The sequence below is a fragment of the Chinchilla lanigera genome, unplaced genomic scaffold (assembly GCF_000276665.1).
Source record: "Chinchilla lanigera isolate Chin_1 unplaced genomic scaffold, ChiLan1.0 scaffold00038, whole genome shotgun sequence".
NCBI lineage: Eukaryota > Metazoa > Chordata > Mammalia > Rodentia > Chinchillidae > Chinchilla > Chinchilla lanigera.
Window position 1 is genome coordinate 6,922,237 of NW_004955439.1, and position 22,164 is coordinate 6,944,400.

At 39.9% G+C, this 22,164-nt stretch overlaps 3 protein-coding genes across 8 annotated transcripts in view; 1 reads left to right on the forward strand and 2 right to left on the reverse strand.

The window, feature by feature from the left end:
- The window catches only part of Tfb1m (transcription factor B1, mitochondrial), a 53,721-nt gene extending 32,805 nt beyond the window's left edge, over positions 1–20,916 (forward strand). For both annotated transcript variants that reach the window (XM_005390549.2, XM_005390550.2), the window contains 2 exons: positions 18,256–18,383; positions 20,126–20,916. In XM_005390549.2, the coding sequence (XP_005390606.2) occupies positions 18,256–18,383; positions 20,126–20,366 (369 nt within the window). In that variant the 3' untranslated portion in view covers positions 20,367–20,916. The remainder of the gene's footprint in view (positions 1–18,255; positions 18,384–20,125) is intronic.
- Positions 921–1,862, reverse strand: Cldn20 (claudin 20). Its single transcript, XM_005390548.2, has one exon. The coding sequence runs from the start codon at positions 1,860–1,862 to the stop codon at positions 1,203–1,205; it is 660 nt and encodes a 219-aa protein (XP_005390605.1). The 3' UTR covers positions 921–1,202.
- The window catches only part of Tiam2 (T-cell lymphoma invasion and metastasis 2), a 204,444-nt gene continuing 202,745 nt past the window's right edge, over positions 20,466–22,164 (reverse strand). For all 5 annotated transcript variants that reach the window (XM_013517330.1, XM_005390545.2, XM_013517329.1 and 2 more), the window contains one exon: positions 20,466–21,693. In XM_013517330.1, the coding sequence (XP_013372784.1) occupies positions 21,044–21,693 (650 nt within the window). In that variant the 3' untranslated portion in view covers positions 20,466–21,043. The remainder of the gene's footprint in view (positions 21,694–22,164) is intronic.

Here is a 22,164-nt window from a genome sequence, read left to right on the forward strand (position 1 = left end):
GGGATTTAGCTCATCAGCACAGCACCTGCCTGGCAAGCTCAAGGTCATGAGTTCGATTCCCGGTACCGGAAAAAAAAACAACAACAGCAAATAATTAGAAACAAGTATGTAATTTTTCCTTTACTCCTATAGAAAATACAGTTTTCATTTTCTTAAAATATTTAGATACATATCATGAGGTAATATTTGAATTTATATTATAAACTAATATTAAGATGTTTCAATACATGGATTCTTTTAACCTGTATTTTAAAAGCATTTCTTATACTTTAAATATTACACTTTCATTAACTAACAGAAGCTACTTCAATATTTTTGTTAAATAGAATTTGAGGGGAAAAATGACAACTTATTTTTATCATTCAAATACTAATTGGAATAGTAGTATGACAAAGTGGGACAATAATAAATCCAAATTGTTTCAAGAGAAATGAACTGAACCTAGAGAATTCTTTTGCTAGAAGCTAGAGTTGAGTTCTTGACCATTTTGAAACAAACATACATTCTTATCACTTGGCTTATATTTAATATATTCAAAGTCCTAGAGATTTTAGTTTGGGTTTGGGTTTTCTGTGATGTGGTGGCATTTACAGTTTCTTTCATTTTGCCTAACGTTCGTTTTAATGTCGACTCCTGTACATGTCTGTGTGTACTTTTGTAATTTGAAAATGAGAGGTGAGGTTGGGACTTTGCATATGGTTTGGGCAACGCCTGACTCTGCAGTGGACCATTCTTCTGTTCCTAGCATCACCTCTATTTCTTGTGATAGAAATAGAGGTGAACAGAAGCACATTCTTCAGGCATTGCCCCCCGGAGGGTAAACATAGGTGACATTCTTGATTAACACCATGGCCAGGGTATTTTTTATACTTGGCAGTTAAGTGCTTTTATAAAATCCAATTTAGAAAGTATATCAGCAAGTTATTTTAAAAAGGAAAAAAAATGCTGTCAGCTGTCTTACTAATGCAAGTCAGGACTTCTTACCATTGTAAACCTTTAAGTAAAACATGAAAGCAATCATGGAAAAATCAATCTTAAAATATGTAATTGTATGTGATTTTGTTCTATTTTGAACTACTTAGTAGTTTTAAAGTATTTTGCATTCTTTGTGGAGGAAATCAAACATAAGTCTGATACTTGTATCTAAAATAAAGTTCCGGCAATCAGCCAAAAGCTTCATTACATGTGCGTTATGTACCTAGTTACACATAGTCCTTCAGGTTGTATGCAGAATTGTTTTCTAACTGATTGGTAGAGGGCTGCTCCTGTCTGGGAAGGGATAGCCAAGTTTCTGGATTCTTTTTAGTATAGGAAATGCAGAAAAGAATGCCAGAGATAAACAGCAGGATTGCTGAAATAAATCCTATATAAATAGCTCCTCCAGGCTCGTATTTATTGTTCTCTGAAACTGTCAAATCCAGAAAGTTTGCTGTGATCTCTTTTGTGTACCACACTGTGGGTATTAAGCCAGAGACCCCTGAGGACATGAAACAGACTCCTCCAGCAAAGGAAGCCTGACTCTTAGTTTCTTGATCCCCGCCTAAGTGAGTGCATTTCATGCCTACTATGGAAATGCAGATCCCCAGGGTAGACAGAACACAAGCCAAGACCATGGTGGCCCTCGCAGCCTGCACATGGACGGGGAGGGACAGGATGGAGTTCTTCAGCATGCAGCTGAACATCCCAGTGCTGTACCACGTGCAGTCCATCCACAGCCCATGCAGCTGTATAATGGCAGTCAAGATGTTGGAGCCCATGTACACATTCACTTTCCAGTTGGGGAGCAGGGTGGCCGTGAGCACTCCAGAGATCCCAAATATGGCCAGGATGAAAGCAAGGAGCTGCAGACCCAGGGAGGCCATGATGTTACTCCTATCTCTGTCCTCCTGGAAGATCTTGGTGCTTAACTGTGTTGGTGCTCAGTTCAAAGTGTAGCTGATTTCTGTGCAGTAGAGAGTCAGATGACAAAAGCTAGGGAAAGAAGACGAAGTTGGGTTTAAAGAGAAGAACAAACAAAAAAGTTTATCCTTAGAGTAGAAGCTGGGACACATCGGGGCAGCCCTCCCCCTGTGCCCACACATGCACGCTCACACAGCAGATGAGGATGCCACAGCTCAGGAGAAAAGGTCACAGCGGACCTTGGAGACTGCATTCTTCCGAGTAGTTGTACATGGGTGCTGCTTTATGCATAAAGAAAGGGGTTGTCCGCTTAGGTCTTTGGAAAACCCAAAATACGCTGCAAACGTAAAGATACTTCAAATTCCAGCTGTACAGGCCAATAGAGAATTTTATTAGCATTGTAGATTTTTTTTAAATGACAGTTTTTAATGAAAATGCTTTGTGGGTTATATAATTCAAATACACTTCAGAGTCATTTATAAATAATATACTAGACAACTTGTAAGTATTCAAGAAATGATCTTAATAAACAAACCTTTATTCAGCAGTGCTGCCAGCTGCCATGCATGTGACCCAGTGGATTGTTCAGAGAGGCAGAAATGCAGTGGAAGAAAGCCCGTCCTGGCTTGATTTCCCATTTCTAGGTCATATCCACCTGCACACTCCTTCCCCAGGTTAACACTTGTTTTATTTTAGGTCCCTGGTACTTGAAACGGGAACAGTTGAACTGCTGTTTTTTGCTATGAGAATGTGAGCAATCCTTTCTAGTTGAGATCAGAATCGTTCCTTGACCCAAATGCAGCATTTGATTGCAAAACCAGCTGTTTGAACAGTTCAGAAGCACTGACAACAAATTTCAAAATATCAGAAATAGACACATCATTGGTTGTGTGTGAGAGAAGACCAAAAAGAGTTAGCTGGTTTTTTAAAAAATATAGAAGTAGGAAAAATATAGCACAAACTTTGTGGCTAGCAGTGTTTTGAGAAACAAAAGGGCTCCTTATTCTCATCTTCCTGTTCCTGTTGCACGGTTATCCGTTCCATCTGGCAGCGCTTGCTTCTTTCTTTGAGAAAAAAATATAATGGTTTCTGACATACTGCACCACCAACTTCTTTTGTCTAACTGGATTAATTCTGAATGATGTATCAGAGTGGTTCGGACAGATTTGTGTGTATTCTGCAAAAAGTAGGGTGGGCTTTTGATCCAAACAGTCTGGCTGGTTCTTGGTTTTGGGCTTTCAGTATCCTCTTTGGGAAAATGAGGGTCTTAGTACTTATACCACAGGGTTAGATAAGTTGATTCATTTTAAGAACTTAGAACAGTAACTAAGCCTCAGAAAGTATTGAGTGACTTATAACTGACATCAGTGGTATTTTTTATTTTTATTTATTTTGTATCATAAAACCATTGATGTTTAAAAACATTTGAAACTTGTTGTTTCTTCTCTGCTTCCTTAGGCTGATTTATTTCCTTAGTGTCTTAAACGTTAGAGCTGAAAGAAACCTCAGCCATCATCTTGGGCATCATTGTTTTATCAGATTAGGGCATTCAAATAAGAACCCACCCTGTGCTCTACGGTGCCCAGGTCTTTCTTACCTCTTCCTACTTCACCTCATCCTACGTATCTTCCATTCGTCCCTTTACCGCCATACTTCCTACTGTGAGTTTCCCGAGCGAAAAGGAGAAGGTGCTACACCAGGGAGCTAAAAGCATCATTAACCGTTTCACCCTCTCCTTTTCCCACAAGGGAAAAAAAAAAGAACTCCATAGTGTCCATAGCTTCTATTTTTGTTCATAATTTTGAAATGTAAAGTCCACAATTTTAGAGGATTTCCTGAGATTTGAAGTTCTTCAGTGTCAGACTTATCTGTAAACATCAATGTGTTTAGAGTCTGCTTGCTGTCAGACAGTTCATTTCTTTTTCCAAATTTATTGTGAGACCAAAATAGAACAAAAATTAAAAGTTTCTTAACTATAAGAACATATTTACAGTTCTATAATAGCTGTTTTCAAGTTTAACTGGCTCTAGCATTTCAGACTCTAGCCAGCTTGCTAAATTACTGCCTCCCAAACCATGTGCAGCCTATGATTCTCTAGCAGTGAGATTGCTGATACTATTCCCCAAGATCTGTTTGCTTGCTTGCTTTCCTTTTTTCTTTTTTTCTTTCTTTCTTTGCTTGAATAACCTGATGTTATGAGCCTGTTTTCTACTTACTAATTATAACCTTTTCTTCTTACCAGCCAATACATCTTATAAATTTCATTATCATTCAGACCTGTAGACAGCTTGTTCATCGTAATTAACAAGTACTGGCAGTGATAAATTGCAGACAGGCAAAATGAGAGTAAATAATATGACATTACATCTAGTTAGCATAGCACTTGCTGTGGAAGAAGGTTGGACTTCACGTGCTATTTTCTGCAGAGAGAACTTACATAGAAATAATTTGTTCCCCAAAATGAAGTCACTATTTGCTTCTTTTATATAAATATCGATACTATCATTGTACCTCCGACACTTTTTTCCTCTCCAGCCATAAGCACAATAGCTTGTGGCCTGTTCTCTCAAATTTTGATATCATAAATAATAAAGGCATCCATACTATGTTTCAGTGGTTGTGGTAGCAGTGGCTTTGATAAAGAAAGACTGTGACAGTACCCAAAAAGGAAGGGGTGGAATGCACAGACTCCGGTGCCTGGAGTGAACACTTGAGATCCCAGAACACACTGCACACAGGACAGACCTCAGAATGTTGGATTTAGGAACTATTTGCCCAAAGAAATTTTGCAGTAGATTTCAGTAAAATGTAAATCCAATTTTCCAGGCAAGATTTATTTCTAGCAATAATATTTAGTAACATATTTACAGCTTCTAATTCAAACTAAACAATACCTGAACATCTGTACTTAGGTCTCTGAGCATTCTAGAAGCGTCTCGTTTTCCGTACCTTTTGTTGGTAGCCTTCACCGTCTTAACTCCTCTCTGTCAATTATCTTCGAATTACGGTAGTCTCATGCAGGGCCGAGGAAGAGAAACCACATGTGTATCTTGTTTCTGAGAGTCTGAATTGTTTCTATAAAGCTGCAACAAGTTAACTTGAAAATAGCAAATAAAGAGCCACATAGAAATCAGAGAGGTGAAAAATGCTGATGGTGCTAGAAGATAAATACCAGGTTCTCCATCTCATTTTTTGAGCTGTGGGAGAATTAAGAAAGGAGAGGCGGGGAAGGGAGGCAGTTGTTGTTACAACAGGATTTGTCAGAACCTGAAAGCTAAAAATGCTTTTGTGTCACTGCATACAGAGGGAGAATTATTTGGGGCCTACATAAAGGCTTTCTTTTCTTTTAATATTCTGTTTTCATTACATAGTTATAATTTACTGTGAACTTTTGTCTGTGTTGGAAGATGTTTATTATTTTATGTTCTCAGTTAAATATGATCTGAAATATTTTAAATTTTTATTAGTCCGTGTTTGCAGTACATAATGATAACTTTCATTGTGAGGAGCTGGTACATGGACACAGCACGTCTCAGGTCTTTTTTATTCCCCTTTTTTACTCCCCCTTTTAAAAAGTATTTTTGCCAGCACCAGATTCATTTATTTTCTAAGTACTTAGATTAACAGCCAGATTAATAGGCAAGAACACATAAAACACAGAGGACAATTATACTAAATCCAAGTACACTTTTAGATACATTGTTTGTGCTGGATTATAATAATTTTTCTCTTCTTTGTTTTTTATTTTGCACCTTATATTCAGTTTCTCATGAGAGAAACCTTGTGCTATTTAAGCTTATGTGTCTGATTTATTTAATGTTATTGTCTCAAGGTGCATATTTTCCTACAAATGACTCAAGTTTATCCTTCTTTATGGCAGAGTAGTACTCCATTGTATATAAATACCACATTTTCGTTCCATTATCCATTCATCTATTGATGGATATATAGGACTGTTTCTGAGATTTAGCTATGAATTTATTTACTTATTTATGAATTGTGCAGCTATAAACATGGGTATGCATACATTACTATAGTATGATGTCTTTAACTCTTTTGGGAAGATTCTTAGCAAGGGAATAGCCGGGTCAGATGAAATTTGTATTTTTAGTTTTTTGAGGAATCTCCATACTGATTTCCATAGTGTTTGTACCAGTTTACACTCCCACCAACAGTGAAGTAGGGTTCCTTTTTCCCTACAGTGCATCCAGCATTTGTTATTGGTTGATTTCTTTTTTTTATTTTAAAGAGAATAATTTTTAAAAAGAACAATAGCAAAATACTAACAACAAAACAAAGTAAAAGCAATAAAATGATACAGTGTTTCAGAACAAAATGATAGGAATTAACAGTGGCTGTTACATTACATATTGTTATCTTCAGCGAAGTTGCTCAGATTACCCGATGTAAGAATGCAAGATTGATCAAACCATTAAAGAGAATAAAAAATAAAAACAGAAAAAAAGTTAGAAACGATACAGAGTTTCACTAACAAGATGGTAGGAATTCAGGGGCTGGGGATTTAGCTCAGCGGCAAAAGCGCCTGCCTGGCAAGTGCAAGGTCGTGAGTTCGGTTCCCGGTACCGGAGAAAAACCAAAAAAAAAAAAAAAAAAGATGGTAGGAATTCACCAATGGTTTGTTCTATTGGATATTGTTGTCTTTAAATCAGTTGTTCAGATTGCCAGATATAAGCATGCAAAATTGGTCAAAATATTAAAAATTTTAAGCATTAACTGTTCTTTCAATAAACCACCAGACATCAGCAGTACAATTATCCCAGCCATCCTTCTGTATACATAAGTGTATATATATTTTCCCTTCCTTCTTTCTTTCTTTTTCTCCTTTCCCTGATCCCAGTTGTTCCTTCCTTTGAGCAAGTCCTATCCCTTTCTAATATCTATTGTACGTTTTGGGTTTTATTTACTCTTTAGGTTCTTACGCTAGGGAGACAATACGACATTTACACATGTGGGTCTGATTTATTTCACTTATGAGTAGGTTGATTTCTTGATGGTAGCCATTGTTTCTGGAGTAAGATAGAATCTCAGTGTGTTAATTTACATTTCTTGAATAGCCAGTGATGTAGAATATTTTTTCATGTATATGTTGACCACTTATATTTCCTCATCTAAGAAGTGTCTGTTCATTTCAGATGCCCATTTTTTGATTAAGTCTTTAAATTAGGGAGGGTCTAATTTCTTTGAATTCTTCATATAGTCCTTTGTCTGAATAGTGGCTGACAAAGATTTTTTCCCATTCTGTAGGTTATTCACTCTGTTGTTGGTTTCCTTTGCTATGTAGAAGCTTTTTAGTTTGATGTGATCCCACTTATTAATTTGTGGTATTATTTCTTGTGCAGTCAGTATTCTGTGAAGAAGGTCTTTCCTTACATTTACATTTTCAAGTGTTTTACCTTTTTTATCTTCCAGCAGATTGTGTTCTAATATTTAGATCTTTGATCCATTTTGATTTTAGTTTAGTGCAAGGTGAGAGGTATGGGTCTAGGTTCAATCTTCACCATGTGGGTAGCCACTTTTCCCAGCACCATTTGTTAAAGAAGCTCTCTTTTTGCCAGGAAAGGTGTTTCGCCCCTTTGTAAAGATAAGGTCACTGAGCGTTCCTAGAGTTATTTCTGCATTTTCCATTCTGTTCCATTGACCCACAAGCCTGTTTTATTTTATTTGCCAGTACCATGCTGTTTTTATTTGCCAGTACCATGCTTTTTTTGTCAGTGTAGCTTTCTAGTATAACTTGAAGTTCGGGATTGTGATGCCCCTTGCCTTTCCCACAAATGTGATGCCCACAATTGCTTTTGCTATTCTAGGTCTTTTCTGGTTCCATATGAATTTTAGGATTGCTTTCTCTAGGTCTGTGAGGAATACTGTTGGTATATTGATTGGGATTATATTAAATCTGTGTAACAGTTTTAGAAGCGTGGCCATTTTCACTATATCAATTCTGCCTATCTAGGAACAGGTGATATCTTTCCCCTTTCTGATGTCCTCTTTGATCTCCTTTTCCAGAGTACTATAGTTTTCATTTTAGAGGTCTTCACTTCCTTGGTAAGGTTAATTCCTAGTATTTCATTTTCTTGATGCTATTGTGAAAGGTATTATTTCCCTAAGTTCCCTCTCAGTGAGTTTGCTATTGGTGTACAGAAATGCTATTGATTTTTAAGTGTTAACTTTATATTCTGCTACACTATTGAATTTGGTTTTTAATTCTAGGAGTTTGGTGGGTTTTCTATGTAGAAGATTATGTCATCTGCAAATAATGATAATTTAACTTTTTCCTTTTCTATCTGTATCCTTTGTCTTTCTTTTTCTCATCTAATTGCTCTTGCTAATGTTTTGAGAATCATATTGAACAAGAGTGATGATAGCAGATATCCTTGTCTTGTTCCTGATTTTAGAAGGAACACTTCCAGCTTCTCTCCATTTAATATGATACTGGCTATTGGTTTGTCATAGATGGCTTTTCTCAGATCAAGATACAGACCTGCTATAACTTTTTCAGGTCCTTTTTTTTACATCATGAATGGATGTTGACTTTTGTCAAATGTTTTTTCAGTGTCTATTGAGATGATCATTACCTTTATTGATTTGCATATGTTGAACCATCCCTGCATTCCCTAGAATGAATCCTACTTGGTAATAAGATACGAACTTTTTGATGATTTCCTGCATTCTTGTTTGCCAGTATTTTATTGAGGATTTTGCATCTACGTTCATTAAGGAGATTGGCCTATAGTTCTCTTTTTTTGTTAGGTCTTTTCCTGGTTTTGGAATCAGGGTAATGCTGTACTATGACTTTGGGAGTGACTTTGGGAGGACTGCTTCCATAGTAATGCTGTTAGGAGACAATCACCCACAATCCCACAGTGAAAGAGAGAAGAATCATCGGCTCATTTCTGATCATGTGACATTAGACATCACATATTACTTGTATTTTTTATGTTTGTTTTTTTTTGGTTTTTCTCCGGTACCGGGAACCGAACTCACGACCTTGCGCTTGCCAGGCAGGCGCTTTTGCCGCTGAGCTAAATCCCCAGCCCCATATTACTTGTATTGATATCGCTTGTTTTTCAAGTTAAAATTTATTAGAAATGTTTGCTTGTCTTGTGGAACATTCACAGAACAAGTTACTTGCAGTCTAAGGTTTTATTGTATTTTTGGTTTTGGTTTAACTTTTCCAAGTGCCGCATTTAGCAAGATACTCTTTTCCTCTCTTAGAAATCTCATGTCTGTGAATTTTCTTTTTAGCCATAATGTTGTACTTTTGATATATAGGCTTTCTTCTTTTATTTCATGGAAATACATAAACAGTTTCATATATAAATACTGAGTGAAGTAAAGTTGAATTGCAGGCATAATAATAACATTGCTGTGACTGTTGTAGTAACCCCTCCCCTATTGAAGAAATGCTTCCAGGTCCCTTTAGCATCCTGGCTGGTTTGGCTCCTTGCTGGGAATTGTCAGTGTAGACACACTAACCAGTGACAGGTAGACGGACCAACCTGCTCCCAGCTCTGACTACTGTAGAATGAAGCATAAATGTGCAGGTGTATTTAAAAATGTAATGATGCTGGCTAGGTATGGGGGCACATACCTGTAACCCCAGCACTCTCGGACGCTGGCACGGGAGAATCTTAAGTTTGAGCTCAATGTGGACAACTTAGCAAGACTCTGTCTCAAAATCACTTTGAAAGGGACTGGAGATGTAGCTTAGTGTAGACCTTGGGATTAATCCTCAGTACTCCAAAAAGAAAGAGAGAGGGAGAAGGAGAAAGGAAAAGAAAGAGTAAAGAATATACTGTCTAGTTATGATGTGAACATTAAAAATGTAAATCTTTTAAGTCTGGAGACTTCTCTAAGTAGATGATAGGGCCCCTTAATTTAAGTCTCTTGCCTGACCACCACCCCCCAGACTCCCCAGGCTGTGTTTGCATCTGCCACTTGACATCACCGATGGGCACTGCAGACCCGACATGGCACAAAGCTGAACTCTTCACTGTCCCCAGCCCCAAGGCACTGTGATATTTCATTCTCAGTCTGCACCTGTGAGGGCAGAGGAATCCACACTTCACAGGTAAGAAAGCCTAGCTACAAGGAAGTGATGTGACTAGGTAAACAGTTGATTTGTAGTAATAGGATCAAGGCCCAGAACAGTGCAGTTTTTGAAGCTTTCCACAGTACAGAGCAGTGTTCCGCCTCCACTTCCAAAGGAGCGCACATCTGGGTCTGCATCTTGTCCTGCTGACCACTGCTTTTCTGGGAGTCTTTGTGAACCACGGACAGACATAAACCCTGAGTCACTACAGCTTCATGTGTAATGTTTACTTCTCACTCAAGCAGAGTTCTTTTTGGGTCAGTCAATTTACGGTAAATTTTTCTTTGAAACATTTTCATGTATTTCTAAGAACAAGTTCTGTGTGATCCTTAATGTGTTGTGTTGCTTAGTGCTGCTCGCCTGCATATTCAGGCTAGCTTTTCTTCTCCTTCTAAAAGAATCACTTTAACTGGGCTTATACAAAGTTAACAGTGCCATACCTCAGTGTAAAGCCTCATGTTTTATGAAGCATTTTCTTTCTCCCTTCAAATTCTCATCGTCTGTAGCAGCCTTGGGACAGTGGGACAAGGGTGCTACCTCTAAGAGAAGCAGCCCGGGGATCCCTGAGGTACAGAGGAACGGTTGGATGACATTTTCTTTAACAAGAACTTTGTAAACCACTACTGGAGGCCATGGAGAATACATTTAAAGAAGTCAAGGCTAAAGGCAGACAGAGACCCTGGGAGGCTGTTGTAATAGAAGAGATGAAATGGAGCTAGCTTACTGTAGAGTACGGTATTGTTCAAGAGATGTTCACAGACTGGAGACAAAATCAAATGTGCAAATACAGTCAGGGTCATCTACAATCCATAAAAAAGAAGCCAAAATATCATCCTTGTTTCCAGTCTGTATGGACACCCTACATTTCGAAGATGCATAGTAGTAGTTTTGGGCTTCTGTCCAAGCAGCAATAGAACCATCCAAGGCTGGTTCTATAATTCAAAACTCCTCAGAATTCCAACTCATTCTGCCTTTCTGTTCCTTCAAGCTAAGCTCTTGGTTTTTCTTGGCTGTGAGCGGACTCCAGGATCATACCCATGTTCTTGGTGAAAAGATAAGGGAAGAGACTGTGGCGAAATGTTTCCTCAGAAAGCAGTTTTCTGGCAATCTCTTATACACACAGGCTTACACACACACACACACACACACACACACACACACACACACACACACACACACAATTTTAATATTTCATTTTGGAAAACCACTTCATTTTGCCATTTCCAGCTACAAGCAGGGCTGAGGCATGTGTATCTGGCTTTTTAGCTTTCATGTGGGCTGCACTCAGCAAAGGTTGGGGCTGGCTTTGGGGTGCTATGCGGCTTACCATCACTAGATGAATTAAATCAAGAAAGTTTGAGTTGACCGTGTGATACTTTCCCAAGCAATAGTACTTGTTCAGTAAAGGAAGCAACTGAGGTTTTTCTCTAGATCTGTAGGTCTCACTTACCACATACCCATCTTATAGCTTTGGAAAATCTCTCACACCTAGGCTCGGGCTCCAGCCTCTTACCAATTGCCCTGGGATTAAATTTGGTCTAGGATAGTACCTAGTAATTAATTCTGTTTTTCCAATGCTGCTCACTTCTAATGAAAAGTTGGGGTTCTATTTAAAGCATGTTTTTTTTTTTAATTTGCTTTCTCTTCAACCTTGAAAATAATGATAGTTCAGAGTAAGATTGTTACCTATTCTAGGCCCACAAATTTAAAGTGATTTGATTGATCTTAAAAGGCTTTCCTTGTGACCCAGTGTTAGGAAATGAACAGTATCAGTTCTGAGCACTGACAGTTCATTATCTGTTTTCCATCTTTGTGATCATTTTAGTTTTAAAGTAATGCTGTAGGCTACCTAAAGATTTTCCTAACTTTTAAAATGCGTAGTTTGTAGATGAGCTATTAATAGGGAGGCCTGTTATAAGATTATTACTTGGTTTAACTTGTGTTCTTGAATGTCTTATGAAGCCGTTCTAGTTTTGTTGACATTCATATCAAAGCAGTTATGTGTCTGTACCCATAGGTTGCATTTCCATTTACTCTGATATTTGTTACCTTATGTGTTTTTATTATGAGACAGGATTGTGAGGATTTGTTTTCTGTGTCTTCACTACATAACTGTAGAATATCATCTCTGAATTTTATGACAACATTTGCATGGTAATCGAGTGTTTTCAGATTCATGAGTAGCATACATACGTATTGCTGTTGTTGCCCTAGCGTAGTCTTTGGTGTCTCTTGGAAGAGCCAGGCGTCTTCTCACCTGTCTTGGTTGGTGTATCTGAGCATGTGAGCAGTCGGCCTTGTCCAGGCCTCTCCTGGGGCATGCTCTTTTCCTCAGCTGCTCTCTTGCATCTCAGCCCCCGTCCTCACTATAGTGTCTTCCTGGGTGGGTTCATGTGGACTTTGTGATTTTGCCAAATTAGAGAAATTATAAGCATTTGGGAACATTTCTGCTATTCATTTTTGTAACTCTGGTGATAGTGAAGGAGAACAGTAACATCTTCTCCCAACCCCCTAAACCTCCATGCATGAAACCAGTAAAGTCAACATGTAAAGATGACATCCTTTTCACCTTTAAAAAGGCAGACTGTCTGTCAGGTCAGAAACAGGAGAGGAGGACAGGACAGCATTGGTACAGGTGAATGAGGAAAACTTCATCAAAAGAAGAGCTGGTCTGGGTGCTGATAGTACATCCCTCAGAGACGCAGTCCCCTGCACATGCAGGGTCAGTCTCTAGGCTGTTGCAGTAGCCATCACAACTAAGTCTATACATACACACAGAATCCCTGGCATTGCACAACCATAATAATTGTAAAACCTGCTGTTAACAAGAAAGAAATACACTGAGTGGGCTCCTTAAGGGTAGTGGGCACCTTAAGGGCACCTTACAGATAGTAGTGTCTGGTCCATTGGCAGTTGTGGCTCATTATGAATATATTTGCATCCCTGCTCATCTGTCTGTCTTTTGATAATGATTTTAATAGCAAGTAGTGTTTTTTAAGTGTCTGAAGTTTATTCAGATTGAAACCATCTGTACTTAGATTCTCAGGTTCTGGAGTTTCTCTGGACCTGCAAAACCAGGGGCCAAACTGGCACCTGTACAGTATGCTGTCACTGGGGCCCTGACAGGGCAGCCCCAGGGCTCCTCAGGTAGCTCCTGTACACCCAGGATTGTAACAGCAGATGCCTGGGGCAGCACACTGGGGCCTCCAGGCGCTATGCTCCATACACCAAGGGCATGGTAGAAAAGGTTTCAAAAGTTTTTTCCCCCAGGATCATTCAGGAACTCTAGATTAAATGAGACAAATTCTAATCAGCATTTTTATTGGGGGTTTTTTTGGGCCTTTTTTTTTGTCTCTTTAAAATTAAAAAGAAGGGAATTCTAATCAGTTTAATTCTTGTTCCTCTTTTACTTTTAGGATTAAGTGTTTACTTCCTTGAATTTTTCTCATCTCTTTGGATCAGGAGGCACTGATTCATCTCGTTATTACTAAACGCGTAATTTTCCTACTTTCGTATGTGTATTTACATACATACACACACAGTCAAAAGCCCCCTCCGCTCTCCCCTTCACCAGTGTGCTGCTCAGCACCATTTCTCCTTGTGATCCACACTCACTCTTCGTCTCGGGCCCTGTTCTTCCTGCTGCTCATGCTCTGAGAAGGAATGCTGACTGTCCAAAATCTGTTGTTTTTTTTTCATGATTGTGAAAAGGTAGAAAACCAAAGATCTGCAGAAGAAAATGGTAGTGAATAACGTCTGCAGAAATGAATATGGTTATAGTAACGTGCATATTGTAGACTCTAAAAGAAAGATACTTAAGTATTGGGAGGGTAATAAATTTTTATTGAATACATTGGTTTGTAGTACCTGGAATACTTTTAAAGTTTTACAACTGAAATTCTGTCCTTGAATTGCGTTTCAGGAAAGGGTTATAGACAGGGTAAACGAATTCTAAGAAATTTTTTCTATAGTCACATTTCATTTTTTTAGTTTCCCAAGAAGCATATAATTGTCAGCTCATAGTCTTGGATGACCTGCCACCCTGTTATCCTCACCTAGCTAAATTATAGCGTCAGGGCCTGAAATGTCCTGATGGAGACTGTTATTAGCATGGTGCAGATCTTTGAAGAAGCACCGGCATCTCCAGAGTGCTTATCTTTCCTGTACCTTCACCTGCCCCTGAAGGTCAAGTCCCTGTCCTGTGCTTCTCCAGATGCTGCCAACAGCTTTCAACACCAGACAGATGCCTCCCATTCCTGAGCACCCAGCCCCATCCATGACACTACCGTTCCACACTTGGAGCCCATCTGTGTTGTTCTTGGCCCCGTATTGAGTATTCCCTATAGCCTTTTCCTCTTACCATGCCTTCTGTTGTTTCTCACTTAATCGCTGTATGTTGGCTGATTAAAAAGTAATCTCCTAGTCCTTTTTCCTCACTGCTGGCTTGTCCTTATCCTGGTCTTGAACACTAGGGGGGTATTGAATGGAGCCCCTTCCTTAGAATACAGCCTGCCTCACTTGTCTGCGTCAATATGGTAGTGAGTTGCCTCTTCAACATGTTATCAGCAACTAGCCTGTACAGTCTTTGTTGTGGCCAATGTATCATCCTGATTAGACACTTGAATTATAATGATATTTACTAGCTTCTTACCCATGGTCCCTTTTGAGTCCCAAGTGCTGCTCTGAGCTGATACCCACTCACATCCTAGACACAGTGGCCTGGAGAAAGAAGGTACTGGGCCTGTCATGGCCACAGCTGATGGTATTGAGGAACAGCTTCATACAGTGCTGACAGCATGATGTGTTAATTATATAGTCTTAACTTGGACTATTTCTCCGTCGTTTTGGTGTCCTTACAAATTGGGTTTGCAAAGGGGCTGGCAGCATTAAGCTGGAATATTTTAAGTGTGTCTAGTTCCTTTATATTGGTTTGTTTGTTTTTTTTAATCTAACCCTTTAACAGACTTTAAACTCAAGGAAGAGAAAATAATGGCTGTAATTTTGAATAAGCATTCAATTATAAGTAAAAAGCATTTCTGTATCTGTTACCATAGTTACTAAGCAGCCTTCCTGTGGTTCTAGAGTAATGGTCTCCATCATTCAGAGTAATTCTAAGAAGTCTTTCTGGGGGAAGGGTTTGAGGAAAGGGTAGACGGGAGGGTCCCCTCGCCCTGAATCAGTAACCTTACTGGCCGAGCTTTTTTGCCACTGAGTACTGCAGAGTCCTGCACGAAATAGTACAGTACTGTGTTTATAAGTGGGAGTTTTCTCTTTTTAAGTTTTAAAGAGAATTAAAGAAAAATAAAAATGATACAGAATTTCAAAACAAGATGATAGGAAATTAACAATGGTTGTTATACTGCATGTCATTATCTTCAGAGTAGTTGTTCGATTACCAGATATAGGCATGCAAAATTGATCATACAATTAGGCATTAACTGTTCCTTTCAATAAACCAATAGAAATTAGTAGTGCAATTATCTTAGCTATCTTGTGTGCATTTATATGTATTTTTTCTCTTCTTTCTTTTTTCCTTTCCCCCATCCCAGTTGTTCTTTCCTTTTGAGCAGTTTCTTTCCCTTTCATAATATCCAGTGTACCTTTTGGATTTTATTTACTTTTTCTGTTTCTTATAGTAGGGAGACAATACGATGTTTACACATGCGGGTCTGATTTATTTCACGTATGAGTACAGTCTGTAGTTGCATCAATTTACTATAAAATCCTCAAGTTTATCTTTCTTTATAGCTGAGTAATACTCCATTGTATAAAAACACCACATCTTTTTTATCCGTCCCTCAGTTGATGGGCATTTGGGTTGCTTCCATGATTTAGCTATGATAAATTTTGCTGCTCTATACATGGGTGCACATGTATCACTGTGGTATGATGTTTTCAGTTCTTCTGGAAAAATACCCAGAAGGGGAATAGCTGGGTCAAATGGGATTTCTAATCCCAGTTTACTGAGGAGTCTCCACACTGATTTCTACAGTGGTTTCACCAGTCTACACTCCCACCAACAGGGGAGTAGCATTCCTTTTTTCCCCACAGCCCCTTCAGCATTTATTATTGGTTGATTTCTTAATGATAGCCATTCTTTCTGGGGTGAGAGGGAATTTCAGTGTTAATTTGCATTTCTTGAATGACCAGTGATGTTGAACATTTTTTCATATATTTATTTGCCATTTGTAGTTTTGGTTTTTTGTTGTTGTTGTTGTTGTTTTTTGCTGCAATACAGTGTTAGCCAATTTAACTAGGTATCAGAATTCAATTCTAAGTTATTTTGCTCTAATTTACATAGGCTGCTGCTGTATTTATGCATGGTTTCAGCCTGCAGAAATGTAAACAAAACCAGTTAGTCATTTCTTGTACTGGCAAGCACCAACTGTATCTTAAAGGAGTGAAATCAGGCAAATAAAGATGAGACTGTATTTTAAAATCCAGGGAAGCCAGAAGTGACAGACTCTGGGCTGAAGAGAGATTGCATCCATGCCTGAACTTGCGCCTTTTGTCTCCAGCATTTGGACATCGTGTAGTTTTGTCAGGGTTGTGTAGGGGTTAAATTTTATCTCATGCTTTACTGTGCTGGAAGATAATTTTATCTGGAGACTGAAGGCTGTCTGCTCACTCCTGGTGACTATGGCCTTCCTGTCAGAGTTGACTGTGTCATGTGGGAGAATTGGCTGGACAAGGATAGAGAACATGAGCTGTAAAGGGGGCAGACTGAGCCACAAGCACACACATGCCAGTGAGCTCAGATGTGAAAGGAACCAGAGAGAGGAGGCATGTAACACTGTATTCAAGCTGTTGCTGTCCTTAACTACTGTCCCACCATAAAATCTTCCATAAAGCTGGTAGATATTTGGAGGCACTGTTGGTGAGGAAAGGCCTCTTTCACTGGTAGTTCTTACCCTGCCGTGTGGAACCTCACTAGCATGTCCCACCCTCACCATCCCAGGGATCTCAGGCCTTCCAGTGTGTCCAGTAGATGCAGCTGAGGTGACTTGGAACTATGGGGACAAGATCATTGCTTGTTCAAGGCAGAAGGGGTCAGATGGCCGGCAGGGCATGTCAGACCTGCATGAAGAGCGCTGTCAGCTCTTTCAGGAGCCGATGCGGCTCCCTGTGGCACAGCACCTATTTGGATGTTTTCATTTCTTGTCCACAAAGTCACCTGATAGGCTAGTTTTTCCTTTACCCTGAAAACAGTCCTCTCCCATCTTCATAAGGAATTGTGTAGCCACATGGATTTTGAGACACAGTCGTCCTCCTCAATGGAAATGGTAACCTGTATGGGACTTTCAAAAGTAGACCTTTTGAAAAGCAACAGTACAGCCCATGCTGGCTAAATCACTGCACTTTCCTAGCCTTTGGAAAGTGATGTTTGGAATGGCAAATTTAACAATTCCTGGAGACCAGTGCTTTGGTCAGTCATGGAGAAACTTCCTGTTTTCCAGGTCATGGTCTCTGTCAGAACTGTTTTGACTCCATTTCTCCCTTTGTCTTTCAATATTTTTCCTTTGAATGTGAACCTGTTTGGGGTTAAAGCCAGGTATAAATCTCTTACCAGATATGCCTGAAAAGTTTTATGTTCAGATAATTAAAAAATCTCAACAGCTGGTAGCAGCTTAAACAGTCAAACAGTGACAGATTTTTCAGTTTCAATCTTGCCTGTCCCTCCTGGGACCTGTAGAGTGCTTCCAGAAAGAGATGTGGCTCTGCAGACCATGTACGTGAATTCAGTCCAGCTGAGTAATCAGTGTCTGTACCCAAAATAGGTGGTGTCCTAATTGATTCTCTTTCCACAGAGTATAGCACTTAGTGGCCTCAGGGGGCTGTCTGCCTTCTTTCTGTCTTGAAGCTGTGCCTTACAGTCAGAGCTGCTCCTGCAGCTTAGTTTTTACTCATTCAGAGCTAACAAAATGTCTTAATGCTGTTGTCTGCCTCCTGACTTTAATGAGCATTTGAATGGATTGTAAAAGGCCACTGTAAAACTGCATTTTAAAATTAAGTGATCCTCAGGTCCAGGTCCAGTGGTCATTATGGAGTAGGTGCAGCCACCTAAGGTTTCTGAGTCATCTCGGATCCACAACATAGCTTCTTGTGCAACCTGGGAACAGGAAACAGGAGCACACGGAAAAGTGTGTTTGTGAAAACCATGTTCTCAGCAGCCCATGTTCCTGCGATTTTCAAAGATGAATTGTTTACCGTCATGCTACAGCGATACACGTTTGCTTCTGTTGAAGGTGGACGTGGGAGTGGTGCACTTTGTGCCTCTGGTTCAGCCCAAGATAGAGCAGCCATTCAAGCTGGTGGAAAAAGTCGTTCAGAACGCATTTCAATTCCGAAGGAAATATTGCCACCGAGGGCTGAGGTAAGAATGCTGCCTTCTCCCGTTTGACCTTTTGGCTCTTAAATGTACCTTCGTTCAGATTTTGTGATGGGCAAAACTCCCCTGCCACTGAGGACAAGCAAAGCCATCTTAAATGCTACATACAAGTTGGGTTGGGTTGGTCCAGAATACAACTGCAAACAGTTGCATGGCTCGTGCTGACCCTGTGCTAAAGAGGCCATTTCTCAGTCAGCCTCGGACTGATCCAGGTGACTCTGTACAAGGCATGCTCTGCACTGAGTTGCCAAATCTCTTCTTTAACGTCATCCTGCCGCCAAGAACCATTGGTGGTCTGTGCATCATGTCCTTTTGGGTGGCTTGTACCGCAGGTAGTACAAGCGTGTCTCACTGGGCATCTTATACCACTGGTGGTAGAAGTGGGCCAGTCATGCGTGGAACAGTTACACAGGTACCACCAGTGGTTCAAGCCACCTGGCAGTGAAACATACAAATACAGCCCCATCATGAACCTGCTAAAAACACACATGAAAGCTAGGAAGTAAGTAACATGACAGTCTTCCCACAAGCACATTTTCACTTAGCCCAGAACTCCTCTGTTCTACTCATTACTTTGCATGGGCATGTGCCACCCCCATCAGCAACACTGCAGCATAGTGATTTAAAGCCTGTGTACCTCAGTGAGCCCTCCGGTGACTTACGAGAGTAAAAAGGTGTTTTCTTAGGCCCAGTTTGTCTGTTTAAGGAGAAAAGCACATTTTAAAAGGACTTCCGTGTAACATAGTGAGCATTTAACTTCACAGCCATGCATTTCTCATTTTCTAAGACTTCCATGTGTAGCTCCATTTTAATTCTCTTGATGGTCATGGGAAGTGTCCTTGTATCACATGAAATTATTTCAGGTATTGCTAGGCAGCTATATGCTGAAACTACTGCAACTATAAAACTCCTTGAAGATTTCATGTGGTGGATGGTAAATCTCCGTTTGCTCTGTTAACTCTTATTTAGTATGACTTACACAACTGTACAAGGTCTGACCAAAAACTATTGTGAATGTTTAAATAGTTTCATTGTTGTGGCTTCTTTGATGTCCAAATCAATTAAAAACATTTACCTTTTGTGGTCATTTTTACTTGAGGAAGAACTAGAAATGGCCCAATGTCTGATAAGGTGGATTAGGGCATGCTTGGAAATAAAATATTTTCATATCAGCTGTTTTGTAACTTTGCTAAATAGGACACCCTTTTGTGGCAAAGTGTTTCAAAGGTACAGGCAAGTTAGAGAATCAAAATTAGAGATTTGTTACATAAGAAATAATACAGACAACTTTCATCAAAATGTGAGTCAGCACCAGCCTAGGCTACATAGCATATTCAAAGCGAGCTTGAAATACATAGGGAGACTATGCCTCAAAAAAAAAAAACCAATCCACCACCACCACCAAAATAAAATGAGCGACAAATCAATACACATTTCTACAAGAATTCACCTGAGCACATGTTACTTTAAACTTACCTTAAAAATGCACAGATCAGTTAGTGCTGGAAAATGTTTTTCCTGTTGTGGACACACCCTGTGAGTCAGGTTAGATCTGCCTCCAGTGGGTCACTGCTGGTGCCTGCACTGTAACCCAAGAGGCTGCAGTAGCCACTGCCACGCCCTCAAGGAACAATTGCCAGAACTGCATCATTTTCAAATGAGAGTAGGAGACAGCATCGTGAGTCACGGGATTTAAGTAAAATGCTGGTTTCTTTCCCTTCCCTCAGCATGTTATTCCCCGAAGCACAGCGCCTGGAAAGCACGGGGAAGCTGTTACGGTTGGCAGACATAGATCCCACTCTTCGGCCCACCCAGCTCTCCATTTTGCACTTTAGGAGCCTCTGTGACGTATACAGAAAAATGTGTGATGAAGACCCACAGCTTTTTGGCTATAACTTCAGAGAAGAGCTGAAGCACAAAAAAGACAAACCACTGGAAAGAGAGGAGGAAGAGAGCTGTGGACTCTAGATGCCGCGTTAGGGGCTCTCTGCTGGACAGGTTGATGCCACAGTGTGGAGCTGCTTCTGTGTGTGCATATCTTTGCAGAATGACAAGAAAATACCAATGACCAGGTGACTTATGTTCCTTTTACTGTACAGCTTGGTAGAGAAAATAAATATCAAATAAGATACAGTACAAGCTTTTAATATATATACTACATAGATATGACATGTTTAGTATAAACAGCCTCTATTACAACCCTACAAAAATGAACTACCTGCATATTGTACCCCAACCCACATTAAAATAATTTAAATATACTTTAAATAAAGCAAAAACAGCTCAAAGAAAATGCCCAGAGGATTAAAAAAAAAAAAAAAAAAAAAAATGATCCTTTTGAAAGCTGTTAATCACAACCTCCCCATCCTTTTCTCCACATAACTTACAATCAGAATGCAGTTTTCAGGATTCTAAATCATTTTGATACCTGCTCAAAAGGGATATAAACTAAGTCATGTACAGATTCTGACAAGTTTAATCTAGTTTCCTGATCCACAATAAATTAAAATAACTTAAATCTTTACAGTTTTGTGGGAAAATGCATACTGCACACAACCAATGAGGCATAGTTTTTCTGCAATTTCCACTTTACCACCAGTTTAAAAGTAAGTGAGCAATGTAACCCTTCTCTGGGTGGAACTGTACTATGATTTTCCATGGCTCTCTGTTTCGTAAAAACACTCCTCATTGACAACTGAAGTTAAACTCTGGACACTGAATTCTCGCTCTAGAACAAAATTGAGATCAATGTTGATATTTTCAGGTTGGCTGTCAAGGGACTGGTGACGCGTCTGCGCCTTCAGCAAAGCTCCTCTGTCCCTCTTGGTGCTGTTTGCTTTTCGTTTAATGGGGCAGAAGTGTGCCCGCACCAGCTTGGGCTGCTCTCCCTTCAGGCCCTCGGCCAGCCCTGTATCAGGCTGCTGCTCCCCCAGGTGGGCATCAGGCTCCTCGGAGATTCTCAGTCTCTGGAACTGAATTTCGATGTCCTTGGTGGGGCTACTCCGTTTCAGAGTCTGGTGATAGTCATCGTCTTCATCGCTCAGAATATCACTCTCTTTGATGAGATTGTCGGGAAAGTCGGCCAGGCCCTCGTGGGGGTCGCCCACCTGGGGGTCGCCCACTGGAGGGGGCGCGCTCCTGCAGTCCTGCCTGCTCTCAGCTGCAGAGCAGCCACTGCTCTGGGTGCCGCTGCTCAGGCTGCACTCGTCAGAGTCCAGGGAGTTGGCCTTGCTGGCTTCGCTGGGCCACTCGCTGCTGCAGGAGGTCCTGAGGACTTTGAGAGACCGGGACGAAGCTGCATGGAGAAAAGCACATTTCCTTGGGTGACAGACAGCTTACACAGTGTCATTTCTGCTTCACAGGGCATATGAGTTAACATCTTAATTACTTAAGATTTTATTTTGTCATCTGAGTTTAATTACCATCTATGCTGTCATTTGGGCAAAAACATAAAAACTGCAAGCATAGCAATTTTTTACTTTTATTTGAAATTGTATGTGGAAGGAATTCAGCATCTTTCGTTTCCCAGAGCTTCATTATTTAAATGGAAGAATAAACTACTCTAAGGGCTAGGATTATTTTTCTAGGGAGTAAATTGAAGTTAATCACTAATAAAATCTGGATTTCATTCTTTTACTAAACAGTGTAATCTGATAAGATTATACCATATGTCTACGCATACCTTCTTACCTTGTTTATTTCCCTTCCTGCTCAATTAAAAGCAGAAAAATGTTCACTGTCTCTCATGAGAACTATCTCTGCTAGA

Coding starts and splice junctions, on each gene's coding strand:
- Cldn20 (XM_005390548.2), bottom strand. CDS start 1,862: ATGGCCTCCCTGGGTCTGCAGCTCCTTGCTTTCATCCTGGCCATATTT.